The 21870-nt window shown below is 33.5% G+C and overlaps 3 protein-coding genes across 4 annotated transcripts; 2 read left to right on the top strand and 1 right to left on the bottom strand.

Moving 5' to 3' along the window:
- Positions 1-3446: 3446 nt before the first annotated feature.
- Positions 3447-5812, bottom strand: LOC134267812 (putative nuclease HARBI1). Its single transcript, XM_062750019.1, has 2 exons — positions 4987-5812; positions 3447-3667 (listed from the first exon to the last, which is right to left on the bottom strand). Exons 1-2 carry the CDS (start codon positions 5810-5812, stop codon positions 3447-3449), a joined length of 1047 nt encoding a protein of 348 aa, XP_062606003.1.
- Positions 5813-12930: 7118 nt separating this feature from the next.
- LOC134267822 (uncharacterized) lies at positions 12931-14614 on the top strand. Its single transcript, XM_062750036.1, has 2 exons — positions 12931-13068; positions 13181-14614. The coding sequence occupies exons 1-2, from the start codon at positions 13049-13051 to the stop codon at positions 14055-14057; spliced, it is 897 nt and encodes a 298-aa protein (XP_062606020.1). The 5' UTR covers positions 12931-13048; the 3' UTR covers positions 14058-14614.
- Positions 14615-14682: 68 nt separating this feature from the next.
- On the top strand, positions 14683-21706 carry LOC134267821 (uncharacterized). 2 transcript variants are annotated; one of them, XM_062750035.1, is made up of 7 exons: positions 14683-14867; positions 14955-15037; positions 15336-15438; positions 15590-15622; positions 16600-16675; positions 20392-20429; positions 20973-21706. In XM_062750035.1, exons 1-7 carry the CDS (start codon positions 14807-14809, stop codon positions 21665-21667), a joined length of 1089 nt encoding a protein of 362 aa, XP_062606019.1. In that variant the 5' UTR covers positions 14683-14806; the 3' UTR covers positions 21668-21706. The 2 variants fall into 2 exon arrangements, with proteins under 2 accessions (XP_062606019.1, XP_062606018.1); XM_062750034.1 differs by having other exon boundaries at positions 14684-14867; positions 16588-16675.
- Positions 21707-21870: the final 164 nt, after the last annotated feature.

The raw sequence follows: 21870 nt of genomic DNA, 5'->3' as shown, positions 1-21870 counted from the left end.
GAATTTTTGTGATATTCTGTTGCCATGGTTACAGAATATTTTTGAAAAACCCATGAGTTTTGTTTTGTTTTATTAGAATAAGGATTGTGGTCTTTCTATCCCATGCTTTCAGTTTTCTTTACCATGTGGGATTTTTTCTAACTATGCTCTTAAAAATGGTTATTATTGTGAAAAATGAATTTTTGTGACATTTTGTTGCCATGGTAACAGAGTATTATTTAAAAACCCATGGGTTTTATTTAATTTTATTGAAATTAAGAAAGTGCTCTTTCTATTCCACATTATCAGATTTCTTTAACATGTGGGATTTTTTCTTAGTATGCTCCTAAAAACAGTTATTATTGTGAAAAATGAATTTTTGTGACATTTCGTTGCCATGGTTACAGAATATTTTTAAAAAACCCATGGGTTTTATTTAATTTTATTAAAATTAAGAATGTGCTCTTTCTATCCCATGTTATCAGATTTCTTTAACATGCGGGCCTTTTTCTTAATATGCTTCTAAAATATGTTGTATTTTAAGAAATATTATAAAAAGTGAATTTGATGAAATGCCTTATGATAAATTGAAATTCAGTATCTTTAATAAATCCTGTATAATATTATCCTTATGGTAATCATTAATCATTTTTTATATACTTTTCAGGAAAAAAGATTTATTTTCTGGTATTTTCATCGAAAAAGCTCTGTTCCTGTGTTCAATTATTGCTAAATTCATATTTATTTCAATTTTTTGCTTGGTTGCCATGTGCATTTACATGGTGCATTGTTTCCATGGCAACAAAGGCTGGCCAAAAAAATTATGTTGTCCAGTGATGTTCCCTTGGTCCATGAAGCAACATATTAAAATTTTGTAAAAATCTGAAGTGGTCATGAATCACCCCCTGCCTGGTTCTTACAAATAGCTGTACTTAAATGTTGCACATATCTTCATTTAATGATAAAATCTTTTCCTGTGATAAAGGACCGCACTGTTACTGGAGGGGGACAGAATGAGGCGGATCCTCTTACACCAATGGAGGAAATGGTGGTCTCACTTATTGGTGAAGAAAGAGTATATGGATTGGCGGATGGAATGGATTGTTTTGAGCTCCAGCAACTTCATGAGGTTCGCCTTCATACGTATTAATGTAACTTGAAGCTGAAGTATGTGCTACATGTATATATTCTAAATAGTCCTCTTGCTTTCAGGATAACCTTTTTATTTTCACTGAAAAGGCATGGCGATAATTTAAAAAATGCTGTAATCTTGATCCTTAACATTCAAAATGTTTTATGTAAAGATCTCTAAATCGACTTAACTTCTCCATCGCTCCTCGAAACAATAGCAAGTGCTCGAGATGAAAAAAGTTGAATTATCTCTAGATTTGAAAATAATTAAAATTGCAAACCTTACATATAACCCCTGTATAAGATAACAAGCATAAAACCTCAGGAGGAGAGGGCTGCCCCTCCCCCCCCTCCCCCCTTATTAAAAAAACACAACTTTTTACTATTGATAAATGTTTATTAAAAGTCCGCTTGCCTCCTTTTTGTGGTAGTATAGTCAAACAAAGGAAATACAATCTCTAGCTGCCCCCCTTTTTTGTTAAAAAAAACAAAGCTACGTCCCTGGGTAAAAAAAAAACTTCTTTAGATATAGTAGATATAGTTTTACAAATATTGATAGGGATCAGAGGCTGGCGAGGTGGAGAAAGCATTACATCAGGGAGAAATATGTGGTGAGGGTACAAGTAGTAGCCCATTACCAGACACCAGTAAGCTGAGTAACGAAACTAGAACAACACCAAACAGATGCAGTAATGTCAAGGGTCGTGTCACAGCTGACAAATGCGAGAAAGAGAGGTGAGTTTTCACAAATAAATATTTTCTTCAAGCAAATTTTTTCTCATAATGTGACTTTATCGGAAAATATTTTCGAGAGAGAAAGAGAAAAGAGTGGAAGGTGTATCTGAACCACTGCTAGAATGTCCAATCCCTTTATTTTATCATTCCTCTGTTGGATATGTTTAATTCAGTTCCAAATTTGAATTATTCATAAAATTAGATAAAACATAAATTCATCATACCTATTACGAAATATGTCATTTTTTTAGGTGTGTGTGTGTGGGGGGGGGGGGGTATTAGGAAGTAGAGCGAACGCTTAAATGAAAAAAAAATTGGGAACGGATCTTGTATTTTTCCAGGGACGGAAGGGATACTAGTAGTTGATCCACATGATAGACTCGGAAATTTAAAAAAGTAATAAACTTGAACAAACATGAATAAATGGGGGAGGGGACTAGACTAGGAGAGGACACTTTCTTTAGTTAATTCCTTAACCCCGGTTTGATAACGGAACTTTGCTTTCTACCTGTCATGTAGGTGAAAGTAAGGTGATTTTTACAATACTTTAAGAAAGTAATTTGATAACTGAAATTAAAAGAGGCACTAACTCCCAATTTCTGGACACGCCTCTAAATCTTATGAAATTAACAGAAAGCTTGCATTAATTTTTTTTTTTTCAGCACACAATCAGAACTTCTGAGTATTGAGAAGGAGCGATTACAGATAGAAAAGCAGAGATTGAAACTCGAGGAAGATAGGTATTTGCTGGAAAAAGAACGCTTGCAGGAACTGAGGAAGATATCCCACATCCTTCAAGACATGGCGAACAAGACTAGTAAAGGCAATTCTCAGACAGAGGAATACATGCCCCAAGATTACAGCTACCTGTATGCCTCATTAACCTAATAAATGACTCAGATTGTAACAACAAAATTAAGAACGTACATGTATTATTTTCATTTTTAGTTGCGTTGATACTTAGAAGTAGTTAAATAAGAATTCTTTCAGATGCATTTAAAATTAGTTTCATTTTCAAACGCAATGCACTTTTTACAAGGTTTATATTAACAATGTAGCATTATTTTGCTGATTAACTAAGCATCGTAAAAATTAAATATGTCTGAGTATAATCTCTATATATATTTTTGTCTATATATTTTGTATTTTATTTGTACCGGAGACATTACATCTGATAGGTATACAATATTCATACATAAGATTTGTACAGGCTATATACAATATACATGTATTAATTACATAACAATATCATTTAATTATTATTTAGAACATCATTTCTTAACTGTTAACTTCTCCATACATGTACATGTAATATAAACCTCAAAAACATTATTTGTGCACGGAGGACTTTATTCTGTAAAAAAACATTTTTTTTTTAAATCAACCACCCTATACATGTACACAAAACACACACACATAACTGCTTTATATATTCTAAGTGACTTCGGGAGATAGGAGGGGGATTGGATGTAAAATACTAGTACTTAGTATTCCACTTTGACAAGATACATGTATAAGCACCAATTTTCATTTAGACTCACTTTATTAAATAAATTAAGTAAAATATTTGCAATTTAAGAGTTAAAGAAACACATAACACTTTAGACAAAGTGTGCTCTGATGAGACTGGCTCTAACAGCTTCACCTTCCACCACGTCCTGTCCTCTGTCTGTAGGGGTGATGTCCTCACTGCCCTCGTCCTCAGCTCCCACCTGATAAACATCAGGTAAAGGTACACCTTTACTCTCGCAAATATTATGCAGGACACCAGTGCTTATAATTGCCTTTACAGCTGTTGTTAATTCAACTGTGATTGCACCACCTATATTTTGAATATAATGATAACAGTATACAATCCGGAGGAAAAAAAATCTCTTTCTGTGCATTGTTTACTGCAATGTATATTTAATGTGTTGTTTGTCAATGAATTTCCTTTATGAAAAGGACATTTTCTTTCAATATTGTACGTGCTTATTGCACAATTAATTAAAAATTAATGGAAAATCGTGATTTTTAAAATTTGTGTTTTTTTTTCCTTCTAAATAAGCATTCTGAATTGAGATATTATGAAAGCCTATTAGGATCAATCTAAAGAGAAAAAAAATTTAAAAGGCGTTATAACGCATTTTGGAAAGGCGTAATAACGCCTTTTTGAATGGAAAGGCGTAATAACGCCTCTTAGAAAGGCGTTATAACGCCTATTTCGCGTTATTACGCCTTTTCAAAAGGCGTTATAACGCCTTTTAAATTTTTTTTCTCTTTAGAGTGATCCTAATAGGCTTTCGTAGAGATATACTTGTTTTTTTACGCGAAATTTCTTTAAAGAGACACCGTGACGCACAAAGGGGAAATTTGACAAAGTAAACGTAGAATTTTGGCATGACCCTAGTAAACTTTGTTCAATTCCTAAAAGTACTTAGGTTTATTTTTATGGAGAAATAATGTCAGTATGCCCCATAACGAAAATATTTCTTTACTTCTTCCTCCCTCTTGTACGCGTGCGTAGAAAAAGTTGAATAAGTACCATAGTTACCATGGTCTCAAGTACCCAGGAATGAATGAAGGCTAGGAATAGACCAAAACCTTTGATGTAATCATTTGTAAAAGTTGTTCGAACATATTTCTCACCTTTTATTACAGTTTATTGTTGTTTACAAGTTTCAGCTAAAAATAAAGGTGGCGTGACCTTGACATACGCGAAAACAATGAAACGGTAGATACAACCTCTGTTTTCTGGCACTTATATTGCGCGGTCTTTTCTTGCTTTACGGTGCAGTTTAATTGCCATATTTTAACTATATACTCATAATATTGAAAAGTATTTCTCTGTATGCTACATATATCATAAAGAAACACATGATTTTGACTCATTGTGTTACTTTAAGCACAGGGACATGCTCCTTGCGTGTAAAAAATATTTATGAAAAAAAAAACAAAAAAACGATACACTATGTTGTTTTGTTTTTTTTTTATAAATATTTTTTACACGCCAGGAGCAAGTCCCTGTGCTTTAAGCGCCCTAAGAACGAGCTCACAAATACGACAGACCCTTAATGTAATTAGTGACTGATCAACCGGACAGCTTCTTCAAATTTCTGTACTAAACATTTTTTTTTATATTTTAAGTAAAATGTAACCTACCAAATTTATGCAGCATAAGCCATCTGCATTTCCATCTGCCAAAAGTATCCTCAATCACCTTCCTTGTTTTTTGATGCTGCCGGTTATAAGCCTCCTCTGCCGGGTTACGGGGATCTCGTAAAGGAGTAAGCAGATATGGTCTCAGAGGATAGGCCTGATCTCCAAGTAAAAATCCAACCTGCGTGTTTCGAGTAAGGAACGTTTGTACACCACACTGACTCCATATGAAGGCATCGTGCGCCGAGCCAGGGAATTTAACGAGCAAATTTGTAATTTTTTTCTGACTGTCGCAAATCCCTTGTACGTTTAGCGCATGGAAACCCTTGCGACATACATACACGTCCTCGCGTGATGGTGGAGCCTTAATTGGAATAAATGACCCGTCCACACATCCGATTACATTTGGAAATCCAAATTTCTCCATAAAACCTTCTTTAACAGTTTGAAGTTTTCGGCAATCCGTCGGGAATTGAATAATTTGTCCAGCAAAACTTGCCAGTGCATTAGAAACATTCTTTACTGCTCTGGAAACGCTGGGATGACTGAGTCTTAAAATGTCCCCAATCACTTGCTGGAAAGAACCAGTCGCATAATACCTCAAAGCAGCAAAAGTTTGTTCTTCAGGTTTAAGGGCATGAGATCTTTTTGTCTCATGTGACACATCCTTTCTTACAATGTCAATGACATCCATCAAACAGTGTTTTGTCATTCGATAGCGGGAAAGAATTTCCGCGTCGTCATACGCATCCAATGGATTTAGCCTATCTCTAAAGATTCTATTCTTCCGAATTTTGTTTTCCTCTAGAATTGCTTGTAATAACGCCATAATAGAAAGAACAATATGACGTACGTTGTACATGTTTAATGACGTCATAATAACCTTTGAGGAACAATAGTTTTTGGCACAACCGAGTGATTATAATTAGTTACTGAGTATCTATATCCTTTCCATTTCTTTTTATTTATTTTTTTAAACTGAGAAACATTACAAATGCATGTACAGTTGAGTTTTTATGCGTGTATCTGAAACATCTAGAATACCATGGATATATTGAAGCAATTTAGAAGTCCAATTAGTTTATTCCTCAGATCCTGGATATATCGAATCTTCGGTTATATCGAAGTATTTCTCTGTTCCACAGAGTTCGAGATAATGAAATTTGACTGTATTTTTATTCTGTTGCTTCATATAATTGCTAATAGCAATTCATTTCTTATCAACCATCATAGGAATAGTCAGGGGATTTATTTTCATCGTTGGACTCATGAATGCAATTGACTAGATTTATTGCTCGAAGAAATTAATGACATATGTTGCTCACACGAAATGAGTTAATGATATCATAATTAAACCGAAGAGAGCAATTCTTTAGAAAAAATATTAGATGCAATAAATTCATGTAACTTGTTGCTATTTTACAATGTTCGGTGCATTGGTGCAATTTTTGATACATGTTCCATTTTTTTCATTAGAATAAAGAAAGCAGCATTTTCATTTTTACGCATGTCAATTCAACAAATTCATTAATTAGTGAAGTCAAGTTTTACAATAAAGCGTGTTAACATTTTGTATGGAAAATATAATTTTTTTGAAAAGAGTAGATATCTTTGAACAGATTTTTTTGATACATTGCATACTTAATTACACTGTCATGTACTTGAGTTTATGATCTTTTTGACCCTCCATACAACCCGCTCTAAAACGGGATTGGTTGATCATGTTTATGTCGTCAATTTCCATTTGTATTCATAATGAATAGATATTACATACATGATGTAAACTGAGTGTGGCTATCCCAGCAAGACAAAGGGAACATTCCCCAGCAAAACAACGCACTTTGATTCTGTCAATTTCGTTTTTATCCCACGGAAAAAGTTAAAGTTTACATTTATTTAGACATGTCAACGTATTTCCGATACATACAAAAAACAATGAATGAAATATTTAGTCAAAACAACAAGTAAAGTGTAAGTAAAACCACTCTAAATGCCAGTCGACAACAAGGTGCCCGTTTACCGGATACTCTAACGTATCCGTTAATTTTCTCCGGTAGCGGAAGAGTTAACGCAAACGTTAACGGATGCGTTAAATAACGGGTGCTTCGAGAATACCAAATAATTTTACGGAAACATTAGCGGTGACGTTAACGGACCCGTTATCTAACGGATGCTTTGTGAATAAGGTCCCTGATTGCAATAATATGTAGCAATACATGTTTATAATTATATACTAGTACAAGTACTTTCATCCTTTTTATTTAATTATTTTTTCGCGGTTAATGATTTTTGTACTGAACAGAAAATTTTATTACTTATAAAAATATTAATTTCATCATTTTTTTTAATCTTTGGACGGCTGAAAAAAATGAACTGCATCAAATTAACTTTAAAATTAAATTTTAATGTGCAAATTGATAAAAACAATTTCATTACAATACTTTTTGAGATGTTAAAAGAGTTGGAAATACACTGAATTAACCATATAATACATATTATAGTAATTTCGTACTAATAGGAAGCACTTGCGGATTTAGAGGGGGCAGCCCCCCACCCCCACCCCATTTGTGTCCAAAATATACATAAGATGGTGTGGCATTGGGCCCCTACCCCGACACAAAACTGATCGCCGCCTTTTAAGATTCCAGGATCCGCCACTGGGAAGCACTTTCAGTTGATGCATAGTATATACATGTACTAACAAACTTAGTGGAGGAGGGGGTCCCTAATTTCTACGGGCCTGATATTGCGTAAAGGCAAGTTTTTGAATAGTACAGGAAAACTGAGTTTAGCTAGTGCGTACATTTCCGTCAATTAAGAAATTTTAAAAAGGTTAGTCATTATGTATATTTGTATCAACATCAAAAGTTTAAATAAGCGATGAAAATGCTATATAAAATACAAACTTTTTCGGCATCTTTAAGATTTAATATAGGCAGATGGTATTGGTCAGAGGGATGGTAAAAATGTATACGAAAAAATTACCAGAAACAAAGCTCTCCTCAAGTACAGTAGGTTGCTTTCGTCACCTATTCGCCACCCCGTGGTGCTAAAGTAGTTGTTTGTTTGACTCGAGCTCCTCTTTACTCCGTCGCCGGCTAGCCCACTCTTCCATTGCTTTTATTGGGCTGTCTTTGATAAAGAAAATTTATTTGTCGAGTTCAAAGAAGAATCTAAATTAGCAGTTTCTTCAGTATATTAATGCGAGTGTTTTGGGTGCTTTCAGTGAATTGCTGAGACATGATAAAGAAGTATTAATTACTCGCAATATCGGAGTTGTTTTTTTCGCATCTTTATCTTTGTACACATAATGCGCAAGTCCTGATTTGCCCTTTGAACGTCCGGGTTTTTTTTTTCACGAAACGTTGAGAAAATGTTTGGAACTTTTACTTTATAGAAGTTCTCTTTGTAACGTTTTAGAAGTTACTTAATTTTTGCGTTTTCGCTCGGTAACAAGTGATCAAATGTCAAGTATTTGACGTAAGTAATAAAAAAAATCTGTATATGTAAAGTTTCTTTTCGACATGGATGTACAAAACAGCTGGTAGCGACATTAATGTGCGCTTTGTCATTTTTGCTAGCCACTTAAATTCTTAAAATCGGTGAAAAAATACACGAACATTTCGCTAGTTAGGGGAGGTCCGCTAGTGGTGCCATGAGAAAATTTGTATTTGCTTGCTTACATCATTTTTAAGTATGATGACAAAAAAGTTGTTAAATGATTGCAAACTTTTCAAGCTTGTACTAAAATTATAATGCACCAGCTAGCGCCTAACACTGTTAATTTTCCACAATTACTTATAAACACATTTGTATTGGATTTATCCATGAACCTTTTTGGTTTTTTTTTTTACAAATGGCGACTTGTAATTGGCTTGCTGTAGACTAAAGTGCTTATGTACCAATACTTCACAGAATCCTTCTGGCATTTTAAATGATCTTTGTTAATTTCACCTGAAATAAAACATTCAATGCCAAACAAATTTGTAGTTAAAGTCAAATTGTTAAAGATGAAGTACTGTCCTACAGATTATTAGATAACACAATGCAATAGAGCTAAATACGTTTTACTGTACCTAGAAATTTATGTAATTTGAAGGCAATTGAAGAGGGAACGAAAAAGAGATACATTTTTATATGTCAAACTGTCAAATTATTTTTTATTTGATATAGTACTGTAGTAATTATTACTTTGATCTTTTTACACCCATTTTATAAATCACTTACTCTTTGACTTTTTACATTTTGTTGAATGGAAGATGCAACAGCAGCCAAGTCAAATCAGAAGCATCGATCAAGTCATATCAGCAGCATGCGCTAAGTTATATCAGTAGCTTCAATCAATTAATATCTGCAACATTGAGTCACTTCATATCAGCAGCATCAGCCAAGTCATATCAGCAACAGCGGTCGTGTCATATCAGCAGCAGCAGTCGTGTCATATCAGCAGCATGAGCTAAGTTATATCAGTAGCTTCAGCCAATTAATATCTGCAACATGAGCCACGACATACCAGCAGCATCAGCCAAGTCATATCAGCAACAGCGGTCGTGTCATATCAGCAGCAGCAGTCGTGTCATATCAGCAGCATGAGCTAAGTTATATCAGTAGCTTCAGCCAATTAATATCTGCAACATGAGCCACGACATACCAGCAGCAGCAGTCGTGTCATATCACCAACAGCAGTCAGGTCATTTCAGCAGAAGCAGCCAAGTCATATCAAAAGCATTAGCCAAGTCTTATCAGTAGTATCAGTCATATCATATTAGCAGCATCAGCTAAGTCATACCAGCAACATTAGACTCGGCCGAGTCATATCAGCAACATCAGTCAAGTAATATTAGCAGGCTGAACCATGTACAAGTAATAGCAGCAGCGTCAGCATGGTTATATTAGTAGTGTCAGTCATGTCATATCAGCTGACAACTGGTATCAACGAAAGAAATCTCCGTTAGACCACATGGCCGACCTTTTTTGTTAACCGAATCCATCCTTTGTAGCAACAAGGAATCTATAATACTACATAGGAAACTCTTTCCAGATTGACAACACGTTCAATCATTGTGTTAGTCCAACCTGATCAGTAAAAAGCAACAGCTTTGGTGCACTAACTCATCGCGAGAATCTTCACCGCAAGCAGCAATAAAGACAAACATTTAAGCATTAACCTACGATGGCTGATAAAAGCCTCCACTTCACAGCTTAACTTACTGTCTTCTGTACATGTAAAATTTGACAATTTAGCACAGACACAACACACAAAAGCCAATGTTGGTAAATGTACATATACAAATTGCAAAATACAAAATGCACAGAAACTTTCGTTGCTTTTTGTGCATAGAAATTGACAAATTGACAAAAATGACAGTTTCTTTACAAAAGGCCTCTGCCTGATATTTATGTTGATTTTGAACTTTAATAATATAAAAAAGAAAATATGACACATTGACAGACGTGTCGGACGACAGATGAACAGAAAAACCAGGCCCGTAGGAAACGATTTCAGTTTGGGGTGGGGGAACAGCCTACATTTTCGGAGGGGGCACTATCAACCACAAAAATTCATTGACAAGCAAACAAAAAAAAAAGAGGTCATCAAACGTTTTTATTGAGGGGGCAGAAGCATATGGTACCTACATAGTATCTATGGTTTTTAAAGTATTCTATATATCTGCAAAATTATTGGGTGAGCACACCCCCAGTTACCCATCCCCCCCCCCCATCCCCGGTACTTGTTAACATTGAAAATCCGGATTATGAGTGATAGTTTGGAATATGAGGCAGTTGATACAGGTCTGGGCTGTTGGAAATGACGCAGCATTATCAATGAAGCTTACGGATGACGGAATGCCTTATCAAAGTTCAAAATCTCCATTAATATGTCAAGAAGAAGGTCTTTTGTTAGGAACTGTCGTTTTTGTCAATTTGACAATTCCTATGGACGAAAAGCAACAAAAGTTTCTGCGCATTATGTACTTGGAGAATTTGTCAAATTGTACATGTACGTTAACCACCAAAGGTATTTGTGTATTCTGTCTGTGCTAAATTGTCAAATTTTACATGTACATAAGACAGTAAGTTAAGTTGTGAAGTGGCGGCTGTTATCGGCCATCGTATTAACCACTATAAGAAGATACTTAGATATAAGCACTAACAGCTACAAGAAGCCAGTAAAAACTGTACAAGAAGACAAGAAATTAAGTTTTATCTGCTACAAGAAGGGATCATTAACCTGTACAATAAGACAAATACACTTAAGCATCAACCGCTACAAGAAGCCAAGCAAAACCGCTACAAGACGCAACGCATTTCAGTATAAACCGCTATACAAAAGACAAACGTGTAAACATCAACCACAACAACAACGCAAGTATATTAGAATTTATTGCTCAAGAAGGCAAACATTCATGTACCTAACCCGAAAAGGAGGCAAGCATGAACAACGAGATGACAGGCATCTAAGTCAACCTCTACAAGAACGTAAGTATTAACCGCTACAAGAAGACAAACATTAAAGCACTAACCGCTACAAGAACGCAAGCATATTAGAATTTATCGCTCAAGAAGGCAAACATTCAAGGATACAAGCATGAACAGCTACAAGAAGACAATCATTTAATAGTCAACCTCTAAAAGATTTAAGAACATAAGTTTAACCGCTTCAAGAAAATATACTAGTTATTTTCAGGATAAACCCTCCAAGAAGGCAAGCATTAATAAGTACAAAAAGACTAAAATAAGCCTAAAAAACTGGCTAAAAGGCAAGCTTATAAATCTAACTGTACAAAATGACAGGCATTGCAGTATTAACCAATGCAAGACTGAGAACATTAAAGGATACAAGAATATAAGCATTATCCACTGCAACATCAAGTATTAACCATTACAGAAGATGAACACTAAAGTACTATCATATACAAGAAGACTAGCATTCAAATATTGACCTCTTCAAAAAGACGAGCATTATACTTGATTACCTCTTCAAGAAGATAAGTATAAACAAAGACAATTTTACCATATAAGTGGATCTTCGCTCTATTTTTACTATCTTCAAAGTATGCACAAAATATTAAAAATACACGTTTACAATTTTTCTTTCCAAAAATATGGGGCAAGGACCCGCTCTGCTTTTTGCTTGTCACTTTATTCGTCTATCTTGGTAATTTTTACGTAAAATACCGTACGTCGTATAAAATTACTGCATGTAAAACGTTTTATTTTTGTTAGTTTCCTTCCTATGATCAAAACTATTCAGCATAATTCTTGTTCCACTAGAAAGTATTTTTACAGATAATTATGACACCTGGAATCCTATGGTGTACCCAGAAACCCTCTTACTTGTTTGATTGAGAAGTGCCAAAAACTTTATTTCTGTCTTCATTTATTAAGCTATTTTTCTTTTCTTTGAGAACTTATAGTGTAAATTGTTTTGAAAGTTTGTTACAAATATTTATTACTTGTTTGGGATCAGAGGGAACAAAGTATCTGCAAAAGCATCTTTGTGCAATATTCTGTCATAAAAACTTTAAATATCAGGAATATTTCGGTAATTATATCTGCATGTATTTTCTTTGCTATAGCATCAGGAATAGCTTTGTACCCGCTTTTTTTCTTTTAATTAGAAAAATAAGAGGGGAAAAGAGTGTTGTCAAATTGGGTCTTTTTGGGAAGATAAACAAGATTTTAAATTGAAATTGTGATTTTTTTAGTTGTGCGCATCCTATCATTTTTTGGGTTTCTTTATAGTTGATAAAAAATAGATTTTTCAGAGTGTCACATGAAATGAAGAATGGTTGAGGTTCGCCATAGATCACAGAGAGACGTCCCGGATATGACGTCAATGTAACGCCTAATTGAGAGTAGCAAACCGTGCCCTAATTTAAGCTTCGCAATGTGAAAGTTGACTCCATTTAAAAAGTAATGATTTCTATTAATCTCGACAGCTGGTTTGTTTTAAAAGGCTTTAACTTTGTATTTTGTGAACATGGCTGAATGCATTTTTTCAATAATGAGTTTTGTCAGTTTAATTTGTTAAAAACAATCCAACGTCAAGAGTTTCCTTTTAATGGCTGCCTCATTTGTAAGGTAAATGTTTAAAGAAAACTCAATTTTTTTGGTTCATGTATACAGTTATATTAACGTACATATAAAAAATTAAGATTAAATGAAAATACAAGAAAACTTTTTCCTCCTACAGAGAAGAATTGAATTTAGTCCTTGTGGGGTTTACGGGAGGCGGTAAAACCAGTACAGCTAATACTATCCTAGGCAAGAAAGAATTTGTAGTATCACCCACGTCAAAGGTGGCCAGCGCCCAAGGTCATAGGATAGGCATTGATTTCAACATAATAGACACACCAGGTATAGTGACCACAAAGGATATAGAACAGTTTCATCAAAATATCACAACCCGGGATGGAATTAAGATTTGCTTTCTAGTGGTTATTAAACTAAAACGCTTTACTAACGAAGAGAGTTTTGCCCTCAGTGAAATGTTACGGAGAAACCCAACAATGCTCGGAAGAACTGTGGTCATCTTCACAAATCTTGGAGAAATCGAGGACAAAGACACCGTTGTTGAAAGAGCCATTGACCGCTTTTTGAAAAGAAATTATACACTACTTTCTTTTCTGAAAAGGTACAGTCTCTCATATGTGGGACTAGAGAACAAATTTGCTAGCGAAAACGACAAAGATAAAAGAGTAAAAGTCATTTTAGAGGCGGTGAAAAAGTACGCAGATGTCTTGGAAGAAAGCAATGGGAAGACCAATACTAAACACGACAGTCATCCAAAATCTGAACAAAATGTCATCAACAGCGCAAGGTCAGAGGAGGAGGAGAAAGTCTCTATAGAAGCAAAGGAGCATCTTAAGGAGAATGAGAGTCACCATGGTGACATGTCAATAGATGATCACGTGGCCAGAATTGTCCAACAGAAACTAGACAGTGTGTTACCGATTTTGAAGAAAGAGATTAGAGAGGAACTTGAAAACCACCTACGAGATGAAATACTACCCTCAATTCGAGAAGAAATTAAAAGTGAAATTTTGCAAAAAAGAATATCCAAAAAATGATTTGAATTTTTAAATTGGATGCCTAAATATATTGCAGTGGTTATCTGAATGATAATGTTGGAAGTCAAAAAGTAGCTCATATATAGAGAGAAAAATACATGCAACTGTGGCAATGAGTCATATTTACATCCTCATCAGAGTATCAATTAAAACACATTTTCTTGTTAAATACTCGTATATGGTTAAAAAGGCTTCTTTGTGTTTTCTCTGAATTGCACAAAATAAAATGCGTGAAAATTGTGTCTTTCCATGAATTTCAGTTGAAAGGCGATAAAAAAAATGTCTTCATATTTATAGCTGTTTATTTATATCGATGTTCCCAGATGTTCATGTCCAAAAATAGAGACATACGTTTGGTTATTTGTTCATTGTAATATGTTATGCAACATGGACGACAAGTCCTTTGTTTATTAGGGGTGAAGAAAATTACGTTCTAAATAAATTTCATAATAACCAAGTAGATTGCAACAGAGCTATTGTACGACTCCATGTCCATTTAGTAAAAAATATACGGTAGTTACTAACTTTCTAGGTACATTAATTATATTTACCAAAAATAATTTTTTCCTCGTTTGGATAAATGTGAATATTGCTCCTGTCACAATAAGAGATTTCATTGGATTCCTGTAATATAATAAATATATTTCTACTGATCTTCTAATAAGATGGAAGTCGCCGTCCGGTGATGACGCGTAACCACTATAATACAATCAGTATATCGTGTCCCTCGGTGACTGTAAATCGAGACGATGAAAACGCACCTGCCCATATTAGCGGCTGCAGCCTGCGGACATAGTTCTGGAATCAAAGGTAGGCAAAAGGATACTGCTTTTAATATGGTAATTACGAGATTCGATAAACTGTTCACTTTTTTTAATCTAAGAATTTTTTTTGCAGATCTGGTCTCGGATGACGAGGATGCCTTTCAAGATGGGTCAGGTTCTGGCTGTTTCCAGATCCCCGCTGATGGAATTTGTAACGTAAGGGATATATTGTTCATTTCAAAAATACAAAAATCTGTGTTAGCTTTTTATCCAAATCATGGATAACTGGAGTATTTACTCACTAAGTTACTCTATATAGTTAAATCATTTGAAGTTAAATAACTAAATCAAGAGATTTCCAACGTTAATTCTTCCTTTAGCGAAAGCATTTAAAATACATGTATGTGATTCTTTCAGCCATCAATTTAGAAAGTTATTTTAAGTTTTATAATATATTGTACTTATTTTAATACAATTTTTTTTTTAGTTATTTCCATTTTTTTTGTTTTTACAGTGTAACACGCATCTATCTTGCCTTCAAACATGTGATGACATCACGTGTAATCAAGTTCTAACCGCCTGTTTAGGAGATGATACATCAAAAGGAAACTGTAGAAGTGGGTACTTGAAGTGTCAGGAAGAAAACACTTTGACGGATTAAAGTTTACTTCTGTATTTGGGACCATGTTGTTTACGAGCAATATAATCAGAATAAGACAAACGAGACATGTTAAAGAAGCATTAAAAATGTTTTTTTTCGATTTGTAGATCAATCAAACTCTTCAGACACACCCATGAATGGTATGTACCATATAAGATGCATGAAGAAAACCAAATTCAAAGTCCTGTATTATGCTCCTTATGAGTCTATCACCTTGGAAATGTATAATGTGACACATCTCATTTATTTTATTATATAGCTCGTCTTCCTTGTGTTAAATTTCCACTTTCTATTTTTATAGACCTCTGTACAACTGTTGAGGCAATTTAAACTAAACTTTGCTCAGTAAAAAAAGATATACTTTTCTCCTTTGAAATAGGACAATTAAAGCAAACATCTCATTTATCTTATTATATAGCTCGTCTTCCTTGTGTTAAATTTCCACTTTCTATTTTAGACCTCTGTACAACTGTTGAGGCAATTTAAACTAAACCTTGCTCAGTAAAAAAAGATATACTTTTCTCCTTTGAAATAGGACAATTAAAGCAAACATCTCATTTATCTTATTATATAGCTCGTCTTCCTTGTGTTAAATTTCCACTTTCTATTTTTATAGACCTCTGTACAACTGTTGAGGCAATTTCAACTAAACTTTGCACAATAAAAAAAGATATACTTTTCTCCTTTGAAATAGGACAATTAAAGCAAAATCTAAATGAATAAGAGTTTGGTCATTTTTAAAAAGAACAAACTTCAATAAAATCAAATTGCTTCGAAGAGACTCAATTTATGTGAAATTTTTGTCATGGTTTGGAGGTAAATTCAAAATTTACATTAATTTTTCTAAGACCAGCTAAGCTTGAAAAGAAACAATATTTATATGTTATTCTTATCTTGTTATAATTTTTGAAATTAATTCGTGGATGCATATGCAATTTAACTAATAAATTTGTAAATTTTGCATTTACCTCCACCCAGCAAATTTAAAATTCAACTTTATTTGTATTATCCAAAAAAAGTCCTCAATTTATAATTATAATAATATAATGTTATAAATGTACACATTTATATAGCTCGTCTTCTTACGTTTTGCAATTGATTTCAGCTTCTAATACAGACCTGACATTGTGGATCACGGGTGGTGTTTTGTCTGTTATTCTTGTGGCAGCGGCTGTCCTTATGATTGCATTGAGGTATGTCTGCAGTAAATCGATTTACATATAAATAAAGTTTACATCTCTTTGCGAAACATTTGGTGGCTTATTCTTAATTTTTGCATCTAATGATACGAATTAGGAAGGAACCTCTCAGTGGAGACAATTATTACAACAATTAAACATCGCAATTAGATAAAGTTGTTACATATTGTAGAAGTGCAATTACAATACAGCAGTTAAATATTGTAGCTATTACAAATAGAAGCTAAATATTAAGCAATATTATTTTAATCATATAGTCCAAGATCTCTGATTGGCTTAAACTTGGTCACATGATTTAGTATATAACAGCATATAGACTTGAGTTACTATTTATAGAATCTGAAATGCATATCGACTTGATGTTTCTTAAAATAGAGGTAATTTTCTGTAAAACAAAAAATTAATAGGAAAGATTTCACAATTATAGCTAATACAGTATATGACTTGATGTATGGCCTGAATTAGGATTCTACTTAATATTACATGTTGAATATCTTTGTCAAAATTGATACAAAACATAATCAAAAAAGATGTACATTTGTAGTATTTTCAATTAGTAAATCCTCTAAATTATGTAAAAATCTAAAAATGTCAAGGAAAGTTTAACACAGTTATATTAAATAACTTAATTTATTTTTATTTCTAGTCTCTAAGTGTTTAAGAGAGAAAACTTGTGGTTTGTTCCCATTTTTTCAAATTGTTTTCTTATCAACCTCTGTAAAAAATAATATAACAAATGTAGCCCTTTAATTCGGTCAATCCATAGATATATCGACTTCACAGAAAAGCATATCGACCTCGCACTTCGTGCTCGGTCGATATGCTTTTCTGTGAAGTCGATATATCTATGGATCGACCTCATCAAAGGGCTATATTTATATACTAATATGTGTTAGTTACATGTACATTTTCTTGCAATGACAATATAACTATTAGGGTGAATTCACCATGCATCGGACACCCTTGTACTTCAACTTCAACAAGTTCTAGCGATATCGCTACCGACGGAAAATTATCAAAATAGAGCTTAACACTTAGTATGTGATTAAAATATAAATTTGGGACACAATTATATGCCTTTTATTGAGAAAATATCACCAAAAATCGATTTTTTCTAAATAACTCAAAATTCACCATGGATCGGACATAATTCACCATGCATCGGACAGACGGTATTTCTACCGAAACAATTTCATACCTTTATTACAGTGCTTGAAAATCCTTGATATGGATATACTTTTACATGTATATTTTATCTAAGAAATAACCCTCAACTTAAATATAATTGACGATATCGTTGCACAAATGTAGAACGATTCAAGATGCCTCACTTTGCCTTAGAAATGCTTTAAAATGCTTGTAATGCTTGTAATTAAGTTTACATGTTTATTTTTTAAACAGTAACATAAAGCAGTAACATATTTTACCAATAGCATATACCGGTATATTGCAATGATATATTGTAGCTGTCTATAGGTATTGTAGCAATTGAATAAGAAGTTACATACTACAATATTTACATTTTCAAATATCTTTCTTATGCCCTGTTCACACGGAGAGTTTAATTCGAATTAAACGTAAAGTTACTGCGAATTAGCTTCGCTTAGCGTTCACACGGAGAATTTAATGCGAATTAGTTTAATTCGAATTAATTTACTGCGCATTAAATTACTTCGCATTAGCTATAAGCGAAGCTAATTCGAATTAAATTTTGACGCATGTAAGGCCAGAATTAAGTCACAGGACACGTGTTGGTGGTTATATATGGGTATTTGTGCTATGTTTGGTTCAAAAATTGAGGGAAAGTATGTTAATCACGAAAATCAATGAATAACTGTAGCCACTACATGTACACCATGAATCAACTCTGCATACATGACGTGATTTACAAATGACGTCATAATAGACTTACATGACTGTAGATAAAAAATTTAATTCGCATTAGTTTACTTCGCATTAACTGTCGCGTGAACGCAATTTAATTCGCATTAATTTGATTCGCATTAGTTTACTTCGCATTAATTTACTGCGAATTAAACTCGTCGTGTGAACAGGGCATTAGATGAACCTAGATCTGTTGGAGAGAAAATATGTTCAATTCTGTGTGAATGTTATTTGGGGGTCAGAGGTCATAGCACGACCGAATCACAGAGCGAACATGTGATATTTTGTCTATACACATTTCTGTCATGGTGCACCTTGTTTTGGAATGTTACGATAAAAAAGATAAAATGATAAACAATATGGATATTTTTCAATATTATTTTTATCATTTATTCCAAGCTCTTTGATTGGCTCAAACTTGATCACATGATTTTAAAGTATATAACAGCATAAAAACTTGAGTCACTATTAATAGAGTCTGAAATGCATATCGACTTGATGTTTCTGAAAATGGAGATAATTTTCTGTAAAGCAAAAATAGTACTGATCAACTCATCAAGTATGACTTGATGTATCTGAAAAAATATATTTACTACAACTTCAATTATTATTTTTCCATGTTCCTTAATCGATGAGACGTAACCATGCCTTGAATTAGGATCTACTTTATATTTCAACATATTGGATATGTTGTCAAAAATTGGTACAAAACATAATCAAATAAATTAAGTATTTTAAATAAGTAAATATTCTTAATTACTCCATCAATACAAAGGAAACACATTTACATTAAACAGCCTAATTTATTTAAAATTTATCTCTAGTCTCTAAGCTTTAAAGAGAGGAAACTTGTAGCTTGTTCACATTATTTGCAAATTTTGTTTTGTCAATATATGTAAAAAATAATATAACAAATGTAGCCCTTTAATTCGGTCAATCCATAGATATATCGACTTCACAGAAAAGCATATCGACCTCGCACTTCGTGCTCGGTAGATATGCTTTTCTGTGAAGTCGATATATCTATGGATCGACCTAATCAAAGGGCTATATTTATATAATGCAGGCTACAATGAATGTTCTTTTGATGTGAATAAGGTTTTGAATACTATAAATTAGCCTAAAACCGCACTTAGGATACCTTTTTAACCAAAAATTCCTATGGAGTTATGTAAACGAAAACAGGCGATACCGCCGCTTTTGACTTCAAATATTGTAAGAACCTATGAAATATTTAGATTATGCTCAGCAAAGAGCATTGTTCTTTCACCATAAACAGGTATTTCCTGAACTGGACTGTTAAACGTGAATGTAAACATTCTGATTTCAAATGTTGGAGCGAGGTAAACTAACTTTGGCCAAACAGCATTTGTGTCATTGGGCGTCACAACATATAGCAATACGGCGGCCCGTTCGTGTAATAAATGCAATTTAAGTCGAAACTTATTCGTCTCAAATGTAAATATAAGTAATAAATAATAATGTTAAAAAGTTCACTGGGAAATGAACTTTTAGTTGGTACGTGATCAAATCTACTGATTTTTTAACATTGTAGTTTATTTCTTAAATTAATATACCATAACATATTGCTACAATAACATATAACAGTTTCAAAGTGAAAAATCACATGTTGCAATTATCTAGAAGTTATAACAGATAACTGCACTTCATGTTATAATAAAGTAATGTTCAAAACACATATTGATTAATGAACTATGAATTTTACAATTGCACCTTTTTCCTTTTTTTTTTAAATTAATAAAGAATAAATATATAAATGTATGAAACTAATTCTAGTACATTTAATTAAATTAATTTTTTTTCAGGAAGAGGAAGTGTTGTTGCAAGAGAAATAATAAACAAGGTAATAAGAGTATAAATATAAAATTGTTTACCTTTTTAGACAATATTTTAAATTACTTTTCAAATGCAAATAGATTTGTAACATTAAATCCAGAATTTATTATAAATCAATCTTTGTCGAGAAAATAAATTAATCTATTTGAGAGTCACAGCCCAAAGTCTAGTACATTTGTAACCTTGACCTTATAGAAACGATTTAGCCACTTCGAACCCAGTTGACCTTGGCGTATGTTGTTACCGTAAGGTCAAAAACATCCTCTTTTGTAATGTAATCGTCTAATGTTTCTCTGCTTCAAAGTGATGGTTGAAGCAGGAATCTTTAATTTATGACCTTTATCTTTTAAAGCAACCTTTATCATAATGACTTTTTTGTATTTCAAATATGTGGCTAGAACAATAATTTAACACTTCATTTCGTTCAAATGGCCATTTCCAAATGATGTCCCATAGGACAAGTACGATTATAACAAAGAATGATTTGAGGGAGACGAACACTGTCACACATATTCTTTCCTTATTAATGCATTATTTCGATTTTATACAGCTATGGAATCAGGGCCACAGATTGTCTTGTATCAACCAAATCTTCAAGATCCCGACCATCACTATGCCAGAATTCCAATTAATAGTGTAAGCAATAACATTCAGGAAAAGGGAAATGTCGGTTTTTATTCCAAAGTAAATGAGGAAATCGGTCCAAGTATGAAGTCATTTTCTTGTCCCAAATATGAAAGTCAGAATATCGCATCTGAAAATGATTACCAAACGATGCCAGGAATAAGAGAGAAGAAGGAGCAAAAGTCAGACAGAGGGTCAGTTGGTTTAACTAGGAATAAACACTTACTTGAGGTAAAGAAAGAGGATAAAACCATTCAGTTCACAAATCAGAGTTATCAGCTGATGAAAGATATTGTCCCTTCGGACAATTACGAGGAAATGACTGGAGGACAAGCACCTGACAACTGTGACCACTACTCACACTATCAGCCAATGGACGGTACTGACCATTACCTGGCAATGTCAAGTCCAGATTGTACTACTGCTGCTGAAGACGAATACACTGTGATGGACGAATCAAATAACGGCAAGTATAGGAAAGACGTGGCACACAGCATTTTATATGGCAATGAAATTGGGATGCAAGAGGTTGATGCCTATGCCAACGAATCAGTAAGACGAGCAAAGAATTCCACAGAAATGACCACTGATGACGAAGTGTACGAGAAAATGTCATACTAAAACCCTAGAACTTAACCCCCTTTTTAGTTAAGTTTTTCTAGATTGATAATAAAATGATGTGGCAGGTCTTTCTATTTTTCAAAAATAAAAAAAAGTGTTCTCAGTCTTTCTGTTGAAACAATCCGTGAAAATGACTTCAAGATCTCCAATTATTTTCACGTTCTCTTTCTGAAGGTATATGTAAGCCCCAATATGTGTGCCCC

Source organism: Saccostrea cucullata, unplaced genomic scaffold (assembly GCF_032062105.1).
Source record: "Saccostrea cucullata isolate Sc308-1 unplaced genomic scaffold, CSIRO_AGI_Scuc_v1 ctg948, whole genome shotgun sequence".
NCBI lineage: Eukaryota > Metazoa > Mollusca > Bivalvia > Ostreida > Ostreidae > Saccostrea > Saccostrea cuccullata.
Note: the sequence above shows the minus strand (reverse complement) of the source record. Positions and strands in the feature narration are given on the sequence as shown.

Coding starts and splice junctions, on each gene's coding strand:
- LOC134267812 (XM_062750019.1), bottom strand. CDS start 5,812: ATGGCGTTATTACAAGCAATTCTAGAGGAAAACAAAATTCGGAAGAAT. Junction 3,668..4,986: donor GCTTATGCTGCATAAATTTG/GTAGGTTACATT, acceptor TTCAAAATATAG/GTGGTGCAATCACAGTTGAA.
- LOC134267822 (XM_062750036.1), top strand. CDS start 13,049: ATGGCTGCCTCATTTGTAAG. Junction 13,069..13,180: donor ATGGCTGCCTCATTTGTAAG/GTAAATGTTTAA, acceptor TTCCTCCTACAG/AGAAGAATTGAATTTAGTCC.
- LOC134267821 (XM_062750034.1), top strand. CDS start 14,807: ATGAAAACGCACCTGCCCATATTAGCGGCTGCAGCCTGCGGACATAGT. Junction 15,439..15,589: donor ATCAAAAGGAAACTGTAGAA/GTGGGTACTTGA, acceptor TTCGATTTGTAG/ATCAATCAAACTCTTCAGAC. Junction 15,623..16,587: donor TTCAGACACACCCATGAATG/GTATGTACCATA, acceptor AATTGATTTCAG/CTTCTAATACAGACCTGACA.